The sequence below is a fragment of the Electrophorus electricus genome, chromosome 6 (assembly GCF_013358815.1).
Source record: "Electrophorus electricus isolate fEleEle1 chromosome 6, fEleEle1.pri, whole genome shotgun sequence".
Classification (NCBI taxonomy): Eukaryota; Metazoa; Chordata; class Actinopteri; order Gymnotiformes; family Gymnotidae; genus Electrophorus; species Electrophorus electricus.
In genome coordinates this window covers 18,791,348-18,805,340 of record NC_049540.1, presented here as the reverse complement: position 1 = coordinate 18,805,340, position 13,993 = coordinate 18,791,348, and the positions used below count along the sequence as shown (strand labels likewise).

Below are 13,993 nucleotides of genomic sequence, written 5' to 3'. Positions count from 1 at the left end.
AAGCCCCTCCCAAACAGCAGACAATGCGGCATGCGTCCTGCTAGACTGTTCAGTGCTACTGACTGCAGCAGTGCTCAGCAGTTATTCTGTCCATCATCACACTCTGCCCCCTGGCTGTTTACACTAGGGTGTTGGTTAGCTACACATGTCTACCCCTTCTAACTTTATCCCTCAATTGAGTAAGGAAGGAACTCTCAGCAGTGCCCACTCTTTCATTATGCCTCTAGTGAGGTTCATCAGGGTGTGGAGCAGAAAATACCTTTAAAAAGGAGACTACTGCCCATGTTGTTGTGTTGTGTGTACTGCCTGGCCTCCATCTTTTGTCTTCACCCAGACAGGAACAGCTGTATCTCTCAGGGCAGCCAGTAAGTTTTAACTTTTAACATGGGTTCTGTGGGTGTCACAAACACAGGTTCTTGGAATTTCCCCTGCTTCTCTTTGATGGTATATTATGTGTGCACAGTGCTCTTTTTTGAGGCCATTTGAGTCCATTGCTGTCGTGTGTCTGTAACATGCCAGGGTGATAGGGTGGTAGGTTGGCAGGGTGCAAGGGTGCTAGGGTGCCAATGTTTGCACTCCATTTGAGAAAAAGATGAAAGTAAGGTTTAGCTGTCTCTGGGCTCTACTCATACTAACAGTAGTATTTAATAGAAACCAAAAATTACATCAAGGCCTTCAACTCAGAAACTTTTGTTCAGTGTTTGAAAGGGCACACAGTTTTATAGCCTCTATTCCTTGTTTACTAGGCATAACAACTAACTGCAGGCATCTTTCCTCCAATTTGCTATAGGAATCTGGTATTAGTTGCAGCTGTACCAGCATGTAGCGAGACTGCCTCATGCCACACTGTAAGGAGGTTATGAGGAGGCACCACCACAGGATCATCTACAGCCTTCTCCATCAGAGAGAGCTCTATGTCACTGACATTGCATCATTAGCCTTAGAACACGGCATTATTCAGAGAATTCTCCTTTTGAGACTGAAAGTATTTTTTAATCACATATAGAATAGTTTTGTCTTTTTCACTAATATTTTTTTCTAACACAGGCAATTGTCATTTTAAGCCATAAATGTGTGGTATAATTTGAAGATAATGCCACTGCTGAAGTGTACAGTGAGAATGGCGTTGAGGTACCTGTATGGAATGTTTATGGGGTACCTATATGGAATGGTTAGGGTTCCAGTTGATACTCCAGAATGGTGGTTACTTGCTGAGAACCTGCCTAGGACATGTGAATGTACTAATGCCTTATTTGTTTAAGGTTTTGGGTAATATTAAAAGCATTATATATACTGCATGGGCACATGACATGTGGAGAAAAACACAATCCTGTACAGTGCAGATGGGTCATGTGACTGAAAAGCAGCAAGGGAAACGGTACCCTGCAACACACTTATTTTATTAACTGCAGTAATTCTACCAAGACGTTTTGTAAGTATTCCCAGTTAAGAATGAAATCAATTTGCATATTCACATTATTCTTTTTGACTGTATTATCAATCTGTTAACTAAATGAAATAAATCTAACATATTTATTTATTGTGACGTTTTATTTACAGTCGGTAAGTAACATCTACTTACTCATACTCAAGGTCTATACTCAACAGCAGAGGGACAATGTAATGTAAATGTGCTTGTCTATTATACATAAGTAACGTTTTTATTTGTTATTCAGGTGGTTATTTACATTTTTGGAGACACTGAGCTTTTACTCCATCTATAAAAATGCATTTTAAAATGTATTTTGATTGCAGTAGGGTCTATACTAATTTGACACCTGCAAAGGTTACTTTGGTTACTGTGTATTTTTTAAGTAGACTACATTTTAATGTAATTGCTTAGGTTTTTGGACATTAAGTTTTCTTAAAAGCAAGGCTCCTGTAGGTTTCACACCATAAAATACATTAAACTGCAAGTAATCTACCTTAATACAACAGGTAGGCCTATTCATTTACATGCTTGGACTTTATCTTTCAATACTGTAATATGACATTTTTAGGTGAGAAATTTACGTAAGATATTCCTGCAAAAATCAGCTGAATCTTTGAAGTCATTTACATCAGGTAACTTTTAGACCTATATAAACTTATTGTTTGCAACACTGTTGGCAATAATGCATTTTACAGGTTTTTATATTGTTAAATGCAATTTACAGGTGTAAAACAGAAAAAAAAAAAATTTGACATCGAAATGCAGAGACGTTCGTGCTACAGGGGGACTTTGGTACGGGAACGGGGCGGCGTGTTGAAAAGGGGGTTGAACTTCCGGAAAGTTGCTCCCGTTTTTCCTCTAATCATGGGCAAATGAGACCCAACTACCTTGCGAAGTTTTTGCGTGTCAAGTACGGCAAGCTTACTTGTCAGGACGATGGAGTCAAAAATAAAATAGCGAAGAATACTTCGTCACTACTTTTCAGGTACTTGTGCGCTATATGTGATAGTTACGGTAGATGCAAAGGTACGTTGTTTTCGACTTTACTGATGTGAGAATAGTTTTCTCTTAGCTAGCTACCCATGCTAGCCAGACGCTCGCTAAACGGTCAGCTAGCTAATTGTACTAGTTGAATACTGTTTGCTAGTTAGCTAGGCGAGTTTACCTGTAAAACGCCATAAAACGGTACTTTGTTATACGTATAAAAATAATTCTAGTTAAAAAAGACATTTTGGTTGTATTTGTAATGCCTTTTACTCACAAGTGAATATTACTGACTTAAATGTGAGTAGGTTTCAGAGAATTGTGTACTGCAGTCAGTCAACCCTACCATTAACGGAAGTGGGTGCAAGCGAAGATCATGTCATCCAACCAGTAGCCACTGTTGTCTGATTGGCAGATTTTGTAACCAGTCCAATTGTGGAAGACTTGCTATGGCGCTTGCATGAATCCTTAATGCAGGCGTTTTTTCCGGTGCACATTTGGCTATGCAGCTGACTACACTGGATGTATTAATAACGGGCTGGAGGATGCTTTACAATGTGCGATTGAAACAACTTCTTTATAGCTCTTTTGGATGTTTGCTCTTTTTAGTGGGCCTCCACCAAGCTGAGGGGACCGCAACAGAAATGGCAAACCTGAACTGGAAACCATTTGTCTATGGGGGGATGGCCTCTATCGTCGCCGAATTTGGTGAGCGGTGCACCTGCTGTTTTTAAACGATGCTCTGCCTTAGTGTTGAAATGTCATAATGTCGTACTCGGCCCACGAAAATATAAATGTCATCTCTGAATGTAAGTAGCACAGTTATTAATCTATTACGTGTGCTTTAAATGCGACAAAGATATATACATATATACACGCGCAAACACATGCATAAGAAAGGCCAAGTAAGAAACGAATAAACTAACCTAGCCATATTTAATTTCTTTACTGTATAAAAATAGCTCTGATCTGTGTTCGTTTTGTTTATTTGCGCCATTCCATAGAACTAAATTGACTCCCAATTTTTACATATAACATGTATTACATATTTAAATAATTTTAAATGAAATAATATATATACAGTTAATATACATTTTTGCATAAATTTCTTTTAACTAAATGCAGGTACCTTCCCCATCGATCTGACGAAAACACGCCTGCAGGTGCAAGGCCAGTCCCAGTGCATGGAGGTGCGATACAGGGGCATGTTCCATGCCCTGCTCAGGATTGGACGAGAGGAGGGCATCCGAGCCTTGTACTCTGGGTAGGACCTTGTGATCTGCATCAATGGAAAGTTAGTGGAGGCTCTGTGCTGTTTGCTCTAGATAGTTTTCTCCCCGGAGAGTTTAATCTCATGGTATTACTTTTGTTGAGAGCCCTTTGATCCGGAGAACCCTCTCAATTGTATGTTGTAGCCACTAATAGGCTTCTGGTTGTCTGTTAGGTGATTCGGTGAAGTCTTCTCATTGATCATTGCTATTGTATTAGCCTCAATGGTCGACCTAGCTGCAATAAGCTAAAAATCTGTGCTGTACACAGATATGTACCCATGGCCCTTCCGCCCTCCACCCGCATCATACTGAGCCGTAATCTGGAGATACTGGATCGGCTGGTCTAGGTTGCACGGGTAGAGTGTGTATAGATAGCGCAGCTCAAAGCCTGTCATTGAGCTTCCCATTGATGTGCTAATTCTTGTGCTTTTTTTGAAGGTTGGCATCCACTGAGCTTGCGTTTGTAGAATTTGGATCATTTAAGCAAGAAAGCTGCAGACAAACCCGAAACCCTAGTCACCACTCATATCAGTACATGACTGATGCGCTATTCAGCACTGCATTGGACCAGTGGACACCAAGTGCTGCCAACCACAGCACTTCCTTAAAACTGCAGCTTCAGTAATGCATGCCGTTGTCGGCACGCAGGGCCCCTCCTACAGTTGGGAGGATGACTGGAAGCATTCTTGTATGGTTGTACTACTTTACTTGTTGTTGATGGTGTGCTTTTTGTTGTTCAGGATCTCGCCTGCTCTCCTAAGACAAGCCTCATACGGAACAATTAAGATCGGCACGTACAACACACTTAAGAAGCTGTTTGTAAGCCGCCCTGAAGGTGAGTGTGGAGACTTTCCCCGCAGCTTCGTTTACCATTGTTTGCCACCCACCATTTTTGCTTGGATGAGCGATACCCGATAGTTTTGCCTTGGCTGAGATCGAAATGGGTCCCTGTCCTTGTGTTACCATCGTTCTGTATAGGGAAGGACATATTTGACTATATAAATGTACAACTAGATAACATGAGATGCTTCCTCTTTAGCCTACGTCAGCAGTCAAAAGTTGTGTAACAAATCAAATCGACGGCATTTTGCTTTTATCAGTCAACCTAGTTATACTAGATGATTGCATCGAAAGTATTGTCTTGTTTTTGCTCGTTCTGGTCACAATGCGTTTTGGTATGGATTTAACGTGATGTGATCTATGGTGTTGGTCTGATATTCAGAGTAAACCGTCGGAGAATTAAGTGCTTTCCAAATCCCTCAAGAATTGTTTTACAATTTAGACAAATAAATAGTGGCCGACATGAGTAACAGTGCCCCAAAACACAAACAGTGATGCGTTTCGGTCCCTGCCATTGTCACTGTCTCAGAAAACGCAGTGCGCGCAACCATCCTGTTTTTTCCCCTGTAGTATTTAATGACATTGTTCTTGTCATGCAGATAGCAGAAGCTTGACAGCCACACAGATAAAATCCTCTTGACTCAAATGTATGAGTTTGTTGAAGTTACCTTATCACGTACTCACAATTCTATCACCGTGTCAGTGGCTGCTGCTTGCTTTTGAGAAACAGGTGTTCCAAAACAAGTCTTCACGCCACGCCAGCTCTCAGGAAGGACTTTTGGTCGGCATGTGCCAGGGCATCTCTGGCTTTGCATTGGGGCTTGGTGGCTTGTTTGTTGTAGGTATGCAGCTCCGGCCTGCAGAGAGCGCTAGTCTTTCCAGTAATGCCTGCCTCGTTTAAGACGCCTCGCCAGGACTACGTCGGCAGGGGTTCAAGTAAAACCTGATTTTCTTAGTTAACCTTAACATGAAGCTAATTAAAGATTTCCTGAGACTACATGATTTAAGGTGATCCTCAATATGTTAGACAATGCTGTATGCAGAGGGAGTGGTAATTAAACTTGGAACTTGTAGGATGTTTTAAAAGATCTAACCTGTGGCCTGCGGTACGTCCAGTAGAACTTTCCAGGCCCGCCACTGTCAGCTGCGTTGTGGGCATTGTCTGATACGGGGCACTTGCTCCAGCACGGGTGTACAGGCTAAACTGTAGATGGTGCAGGGAGCAGCGGAGTGCCATCATTTTGATACGGGCTTTGCCTGCTGGTGTGGGATTCCAATGCCAAAAGGAACAGCGGGTGGTGGATCACAATAAGTTTTGGTCACATTGATCAAGGAATTACTGTAACTATTGTTCTATACTTGGTTATTATTGTTTTTGTTATTCTTGATTATCATGATTGTTGTTGTTGTTGTTGTTGTTATCTGCTCTGCTTCTTGTGCTTATTCCTAGTGTTAATAGCTTTAAAGTGGTGACTAACAACACTAATTTTATAAGGGTCTCTTACAACTCTTGACATGTGCAGTTAGTGTGCAGCTTTATACTAATAGTGCTCTTACCATGTTTGTTTTCCCCAATCAATGTAACTCTTGTAGGGATATTTGGTTAAAATAGAAGGTACACTTTTTTGTGTGTGTGTGTGTGTGTGTGTGGGACACAAATTGTATAAAAAAGAGTAAATCTCAAATCAAACAATCTCATCTAAACTGCAGTTTTGTTTAGTGCGTGTCCACTCACCTTTTTTTAAATTTATTTTTTTTTATTTTTTATTTTTTAATTTTTTATAGTTATTCTGTCTGCAGTCTGAATGAGACATGAGAACTAGAGCTCTGCCTAGTCAGAACTAGAGCTCTTGCCTGACTCTGTGCTTTGGTGTTTTCTGGACAACACAGACAGGATCTACTTTAACAGCATCTACTACTTTTGCTGCTTGCAGATGAGACCATGGTTATCAACGTATTCTGTGGTGTGGTGTCTGGAGTTCTGTTCCTCCTCGTTAGCAAACCCCACATGATGTAATTAAGGTAGGAAATTTTGGAATGGTTTTCTGTTGTAGTCCTATTTGTCCTATTACTGGATTAATTATTCCAACACTACAGTTGGGTGGCATGGATTTTATTTATTTATTTATTTATTTTTTAAGCATTCTGGTATAGACTCAGAATTTTATATATATGGTATGTGGTGGTTTGGGGTTCAAGATATGAGAATCTCAACCTGTTTGGTGCACGAGCCACCTATAGATTTTAAGTACCTTCTAGTTATCGCACATAATTAAATGCGAACATGCAAAATACAGCTCACATTGTAGTGAAGATGGAAATGTATGGACCCCTGTTTAATACATCTCTTACACATTTGTGTCTAGTAAATAAGAATAAAATAAGAAAATGTCACTTGATGTGAAGAAATGAACATTCAAATGGGATTATGCAAAAATATTTACATGGTACCTGTTCCACACCATGGTATACCTTGCATGCACTAATACCATATATTAATTATAATATAACTAAATATTAACTTCTATTTAATACTTTAAATTAAAAAAGCCTGTGTTTTGGCTCTTTTTAGTGCTTTTAAGCATATGTGCTCCTACCTGCTACATATGTTGGGGGGGGGGGGGGGGGGGGCAGCCGCAGCTCACTGGGTTATTCTTGGGGAGAAATACACCATGACTTTAGGAGAGAAGCTGCAGCAAAAAGGTGGAGGTTGTGGTTCTGAAGGGTCTGTGGTACTCTTTGCTTGGTGCCCAGATTCGCATGCAGGCTCAGGGCAGCCTGCTCCAAGGCAGCATGATGGCCAACTCATCAACAATCTACCAGACAGAGGGAACCAGGGGTCTGTGGAGGGTGAGTCTGTGCAACTTGACCCACAGGATTGGGGGGGGGGGGTTCGTTTAGGTTATTTCAACCTTATTGCAGGTTTTAACCGATGTCACACTTTTAATTCATGCTCATCTTGATAACGATACAGATTAGTGTTAGTATTTATTGTTACTCTTCTTATTTCTTTTCGACTAAAACGTCATTTGCCCCAAAGACTGTAAGGCCCTAAAGCACCAAACCTGGCAGCAAGGTGCAGCATCTGTAAAATGGCAATGTCAAGGCACTTTCATTGGCCTGATAGTGGTGCTGCAGAACATTTGTTTTACATTTTCTTGACTTCTTCTGAACTATAAGACAAACTATATTATATTTTAGGGTAATCTAAAGATTACCTTAAAGGTTAATCTAGGGCAGTGGTAGGTCAGTGGCTAAGGTACTTGACATGTAAGGTTGCTGGTTCAAGCCCCACCACTCCCAAGTTGCCACTGTTGGGGGCCCCTGAGCAAGGCTCTTAACCCTCAATTGCTCAAGTTGTACTCAGTCATAATTGTATGTCACTTTGGGTAAAAGCGTCAGCCAAATGCCATACATCTAAATGTAATCTTTGGCTTCTGTAGAGTTCTCCTAGGCTCCTCCCATTCATTTCCACCATGATGGATTTTTTGCAATTTGCATAATATGCAAAGCCTACTTTTTCAACCAGTCTCGACAAAATTGGTGTCAAAATATTTCCATGAATAGGAAAGCATTTGAAAAAATTCCATTAAAAACAATATGGCTACCACATGCAAACTCAGCCTTCCACATACATGTACAGTGCCTCCAAGTAATATTCAACCCCCTGCAGATTTTGCAAATTCAACAGGCTTTGAAAGTAAAGGTACCTTATGTGTTTATCTGGAATGGAGACCATTGTGGTGGAGTACATTACTTATAGTATTTATTGCAACCAATGTCCCCACTGCCATGAGATCTTCCCAGAGCTCCCTCCTTGTTGTCCTTGGGTCAGCCTTGACCGTTCGGACAAGCCTGGCCTCAGCACGGCAGGAAACTTTGAAAGGCTGTCCAGGCCGTAGAAGGTTAACAGTAGTTCCATAAGCCTTCCATTTCCAGATGATGCTCCCAACGGTGGAGACAGGTAGGCCCAACCCCTTGAAAAGGCTTTTGTACCCCTTGCCAGCCTTGTGACCCTCCACAATTTTGTCTCAGATGGCCTTGGAATGCTCCTTAGTCCTTCCCATATTGACCATGTATGAGTGCTGTTCACTTGTTTGGGGAGGGGCTTTTATAGTCAGAAAAGGCAGGAAAAAACAGAAAATTAATCCAAGCATGTGAAGCTCATTGTTCTTAATACCTCAATAACACTTCTTAATACTTGAGGGAACCAAACAGAATTCTGGAGGTTTGAGGAGTTGAATAATAGACCCTCTGGTAAAATTAGCAAAATATAAAAAAAAAAAAACCCCAAAAAACAGAAATAGCATTCTTTTTTGCTGCAGTGCATTTTACATGTCCAGGCCCATCTACAGTCCAGATTTCACAATGCTAAGTTAACTCCAAATGTGTAAACCTGCAAAATCTGCAGGGGGTTGAATACTACTTGGAGGCACTGTATATTATCCAAATTAGCAAAAAAAAAATTCATTGTGAATGCATCATCTGACTTTGGTGAAATTTAAAAGCACTTTTCAGCACGATTCTAATGTGGCCTGTTGATGTTGGCAAACATGTCAATAGAAGGCACTATGGAATGCTACATTGCAGCATCTTTGATCTATAAGAAGTTAATGATTTAACAGAGTGTCAAATTTTGATCTTAATTTATCTGTGTTCAGCAGGCATTAGATAGGCTTCTCATTTTGTCCAATCATGATCAAGCTTAAATAATGTCTGAGATTTGATGTGATATTTCAAAACACTTTACCACTAGTGGGCGATATTCAAGAAACTCAAGTATGACTCCTACATCTTTTGACCCATGTACATGAAATGACGCAGGTTACATACACACTTTTCAATAGATCATTTGTGTTTGTATACTGAGCTTTGTTTTGCTTAACTAGTGGCAGAAAGTGACCACGTAGTGGTGTCATTTGTTCGAATATAGGAATATGGATCATCCAGACACCTTGTTATTTTAAAAGTTTGTCAGACGATAGCGGGTTGTTGTACATATCGATTATATCAGCCATATGTATGAGTAATATGGCTGCTGTCATTATCGCATTCACCATAGCTGCATCCCGCTGTAATATCCCTAACTTAACTAGCTAGATAATAAGTACAATTTACTTACAAGTACTTACAATTATAACTGAGTACAACTTGAGCAATTGAGGGTTGAGGGCCTTGCTCAGGGGCCCAACACCACTTGGCAGTGGTGAGGCTTGAACCAGCAACCTTCCCATTACATGTCAAGTACCTTTTTGACTTGAGCTACCACTGCCCATTTTGCCTCATTTTTAAAAATTTTTTGTTGTGGCATTTTGCCTCAGAGGGTGGCTTTGACCATGGTATTCTATAAAAATGGTCATTACTTTCTGTTCTTATTCAAACAGCACAACACATTTTTGTTTCATGGATTGTGCCCGTTTCACAGTTGTTGGTTCTGCCATGTGCACAAAACGGCTAGTGATATAACCATGACATTCATTCCAAAGTGATCTATATTTCCTTTGCATTCAGTAATTGTGTGAAAATAATGCTTTTCCATCTAGTCCTAGGAATAAACAGTCTCCATTTGAAATTATACAAAAAAAAAGAGAACTTTTTACTCTCCAAGGTGTCCACTTAAGTCGGTCATTATGGCCTTGCCATATATGACCTAAATTGCTATAGCTCATAAGCCATTTAAGTGATTTGTCTCATAATTGGAAACTTATAAATTAAGGTATGCAAGAGGTTTGCAAAGTTTGGTCCAAATGGATCTTTAGGGTACATTACAGTGCACAAGGATATCTTCAAAATCTGTGTCTTAATATACAAGTACTTTTTAAGAACTCAGGATTTATTGTGGTCTCTCTCTGTGGGTGTGTGGGTTGTTTTTTTTTGTTTTTTTTTTTGTTTTTTTTTAATTTCCCCCCTTCCCTTTTTCAGCTGACTGCATAACTTTGTTGCTGACTCGTCTGTTGCAGGGTGTCATCCCCACAGCACAGAGGGCAGCCATTGTGGTTGGTGTTGAGCTCCCTGTTTATGACATCACCAAGAAGCACCTGATTCGATCTGGTCTCATGGGAGACACTATTTTGACTCATTTCATGTAAGTGTAGCTTGTTTCAGGTAGTGTTTACCCATCAGTTCATGGAGCCCCTCATATTCATGTACTATGTATCATGTGCTGCATAGTCAAATCTCAAAAAATGTGGTTTTGGAGCAATTTAAGCATTTTGCTTACATGTTTTGTTCATAGAGGAACCCTGATTTCATCCTGTTTCATGTCTCTGCAGTTCCAGTTTTGCTTGTGGCCTGGCAGGGGCACTAGCTTCTAACCCTGTGGATGTGGTGAGGACACGGATGATGAACCAGCGAGTGCTGTCTGGGAACTTCCTATATAAAGGCACACTAGATGGACTCATGCAGACCTGGAGGAATGAAGGCTTCTTCGCCCTCTATAAGGGGTTCTGGCCCAACTGGCTGCGCCTGGGGCCCTGGAACATCATCGTATCCTTTAATGAGCAAATGTTTGTTGCTTGAAGTTCCCTTCCTTTTATACAGGTCAGAAATTTAGTGTCTTTTGGTTTTTACACTGAATGGCCACTAGGGGTGAGCATCTAGTTACTGAAGATGGTATTGGTTTGTTTTACTTGCAATTTAAACTGCCTTTTAAAAATACCACACATACCAACACTGTTGATACCCTTAACTAATTTATTAGTTCTTTATCACCTATGAACAGCTGAAGAAGCTTCCATTATAGCTGAGCCAGTGACACTTCATGGGCTAAAAGCATATGTGTGAGTTGGTGGAAGGGAACACACTGCAACCCTTCAGTCTTTGTCCTTCCTGAATCGTTCATTATACTACTTCTGTCACTCATCTCATGTGCATGCTATTTAAGTATCATATTTGTTTTTGTTTTTTTTTGTTTTTTTGTTTGTTTGTTTGTGTCCTTGCACCAGCGCCCTGCTTTTTGTATCTTGGCAGCAACATTTAAGGTCAACAGTTGGAGCACAAACCTTGTTGGGTTACAGGTGGAAATGCTTATTATATCTGATTATGCAGTGGATGGGAGACCATGAAGTGGTGACCGATTCAAGTTAAGTTCCAGAGAAGCCTCACACTGACTAAGTGACCTAATTGTATTTGAATATTCTAAGTGAAATCCCTCATTTCTGAGGTGAGTACTAGCAATGCTACGTTGTGCATAGTTAATCGGGTATTGCTAGGTTCCGTGTGGATACCATATGGGTCTAATGCACTTACAGTGAATATACTCCAGTATAATAGTCCAGTATGTTTAAATGAATAGTTTATTATGCCCAGATCAACTTGCCAGAGTACCTTACTGTAACCTGTAGAGACTGAGGAAAAACTGATGCCAGTATTTAACTGTTACAGGCTGTACTTTAGGAAAGTGTATCCCTAAGATAATATAATCACTAGTGGGTGCTATGTTGACATTGCATCTTTCGCCTGAGAACTCCATTTGCTTCACATAACATGCACAATTGGCACTCCCACATGTCTTGCAGACACTTGCTCTTAGTTCAGCATTACTCACCATTAGGGTATCTGGTTGTTTTGTCTTTCATCAAACTTCATATGAGACAGTAGAGCAAGAGAGATTTTCCCTAGAACATGCACAGAACTGAAAGCACTCCTGACACGTGGGCTCCTGGCTGCCTTTTGTAGGATTTGCAACTATACCACCATGTGTGTATGGGAGTTTGTATACAGACAAGAACATGTGAAATATAGAGTAGAATATTTTGGTAGGCATGATAAACTGTACATAATGCTGTTATACATTCGAATGTACTAGGGTTTGTTTTAACTTTTTAAAATTTTTTTTATTTTATTGGTAATCAAGATCAAGGCTCTCCATAAAAGATGTGGTGTATCGAGCTGACCTCATTGCCAAAGTCTCCTGTACTGTACAGAACTGCATGGTTGCTGGTAGGATTTCAAATTGACACATTATTACGAATGTACTGTTACACATTCTCTACCGTTTGGTCACAATGATTTCATGGTCAAACCTTTTTGTTTGTTTTAATATATACTTGTATTCTGCTTGACTCTTGGTTGCCGGCTACCAAATGGGAAAAGAGCTACATTTAAGATTTAGGGGTAATAACAAATGCTAATAACTTTGTCTGATGTTTGACAAGTCAATTTGGGAACACTTAGATGAGTTACAGTGACATTATACAGGCCAAGTTCCCTCCTCTAACATTTAAAACCAATTTATATCTTGGCTCCTTTCTTTACCAAGTCATATTCCATGTTGTTTTCTCTCAAACAATTTAGCCAGTGTGCCTATTTCCATGTGCAACCAAAACCAACAAACAGACACCCATATGGCAGTTCACACTTGTATCCCCCCCCCCACTTGAATAAATTATTATTGTTGTTTATTATTATTATTATTGTTGTTGTTGTTATAATTATAATTATTATTATTATTATTATTATTTTCCCTGCACTCTTAGTTGTTCCAAAACCTATTTTTATTTGGAATCTGTGACATTGTATAGCTTTTTAAATCTTTCAAAACCAAAGGACTTTTTATTTGTTTTAGTTAAAATAATGTATTACATACATGTTACTGATAACCTAGGAATATGCATTATACAAATACACAAGTGCATCTCAGTGGTTTCTAAGTCTCCCATTGTACTAGGGTATTGAAAGGACATTTTATTTGACAGGGTTATTAAAATTCACTTAATATTGGCCATAAAAGGGGGGGGGGGGGTGTATGAAATGGAGGATGAGGATGCGTAATGGGTCTTGAATTTAAAAAGCCTTGTGTAATCCTGCATGGAAAATGTGGATTTTGGTCAGCAAAAAATGTAGTAATCACTTAAGGCCTTTACTTTCAGTGTTTTTTTTTTTGTTTGTTTTTTTTTGTTTTCCATGCGCTGTGAGCCCTGTCATAACTATTTGCTGTATTACTTCTCTGGCAACTGTCATTTCACCTAGCAAGTTCGTTGTGACGTTTGACAGTATTTGGCTATGATGAAAATGAAAGTTTATCATTTGTTGCTTAATGAAGGGTATAAAATTGGCTCTTTTCTGTGGCTGTTTTGACTTTGTATGATGAAGTACCCCTGCCAATAAAACACAACATCAAATGTTTCTAGAGTGTTTCATTTTTATTTTGGAAATACTTTATGGGATGTGTTTTTCCAATAGCTGACATTGGGTTATCGCTTAACAACGAACGTTCACTGCAAAACCAGCTGCTGCTGAACATCGGGTTTTTTTTCCCCTTCTCGAGAAATTTAATATAGTTGGATTGTATGACTGTAAAGCATCAAACTGCCCCAGTCTAGACATGCAAATAAGTTTCGCGATAAATTACCGCTTTCAACTCTGGCCCTTTTGGGACCGCCTGCGTTCAGGTATAGTTCCGTGAGGACTGAAAAGAAAAAGGTGTGTCCTTCTAGGCCCCGCCCACAAAGACGTATCTACAGGG

At 39.9% G+C, this 13,993-nt stretch overlaps 1 protein-coding gene across 1 annotated transcript; it reads left to right on the top strand.

Moving 5' to 3' along the window:
- The first annotated feature begins 2,304 nt into the window (after positions 1-2,304).
- Positions 2,305-13,653, top strand: slc25a14 (solute carrier family 25 member 14). Its single transcript, XM_035527547.1, has 10 exons — positions 2,305-2,458; positions 3,026-3,124; positions 3,542-3,680; positions 4,428-4,522; positions 6,462-6,540; positions 7,224-7,230; positions 7,282-7,377; positions 10,488-10,612; positions 10,800-11,013; positions 11,228-13,653. Exons 1-10 carry the CDS (start codon positions 2,305-2,307, stop codon positions 11,267-11,269), a joined length of 1,050 nt encoding a protein of 349 aa, XP_035383440.1. The 3' UTR covers positions 11,270-13,653.
- Positions 13,654-13,993: the final 340 nt, after the last annotated feature.

Coding starts and splice junctions, on each gene's coding strand:
- slc25a14 (XM_035527547.1), top strand. CDS start 2,305: ATGAGACCCAACTACCTTGCGAAGTTTTTGCGTGTCAAGTACGGCAAG. Junction 7,378..10,487: donor GAACCAGGGGTCTGTGGAGG/GTGAGTCTGTGC, acceptor CGTCTGTTGCAG/GGTGTCATCCCCACAGCACA. Junction 11,014..11,227: donor TGGGGCCCTGGAACATCATC/GTATCCTTTAAT, acceptor CTAATTTATTAG/TTCTTTATCACCTATGAACA.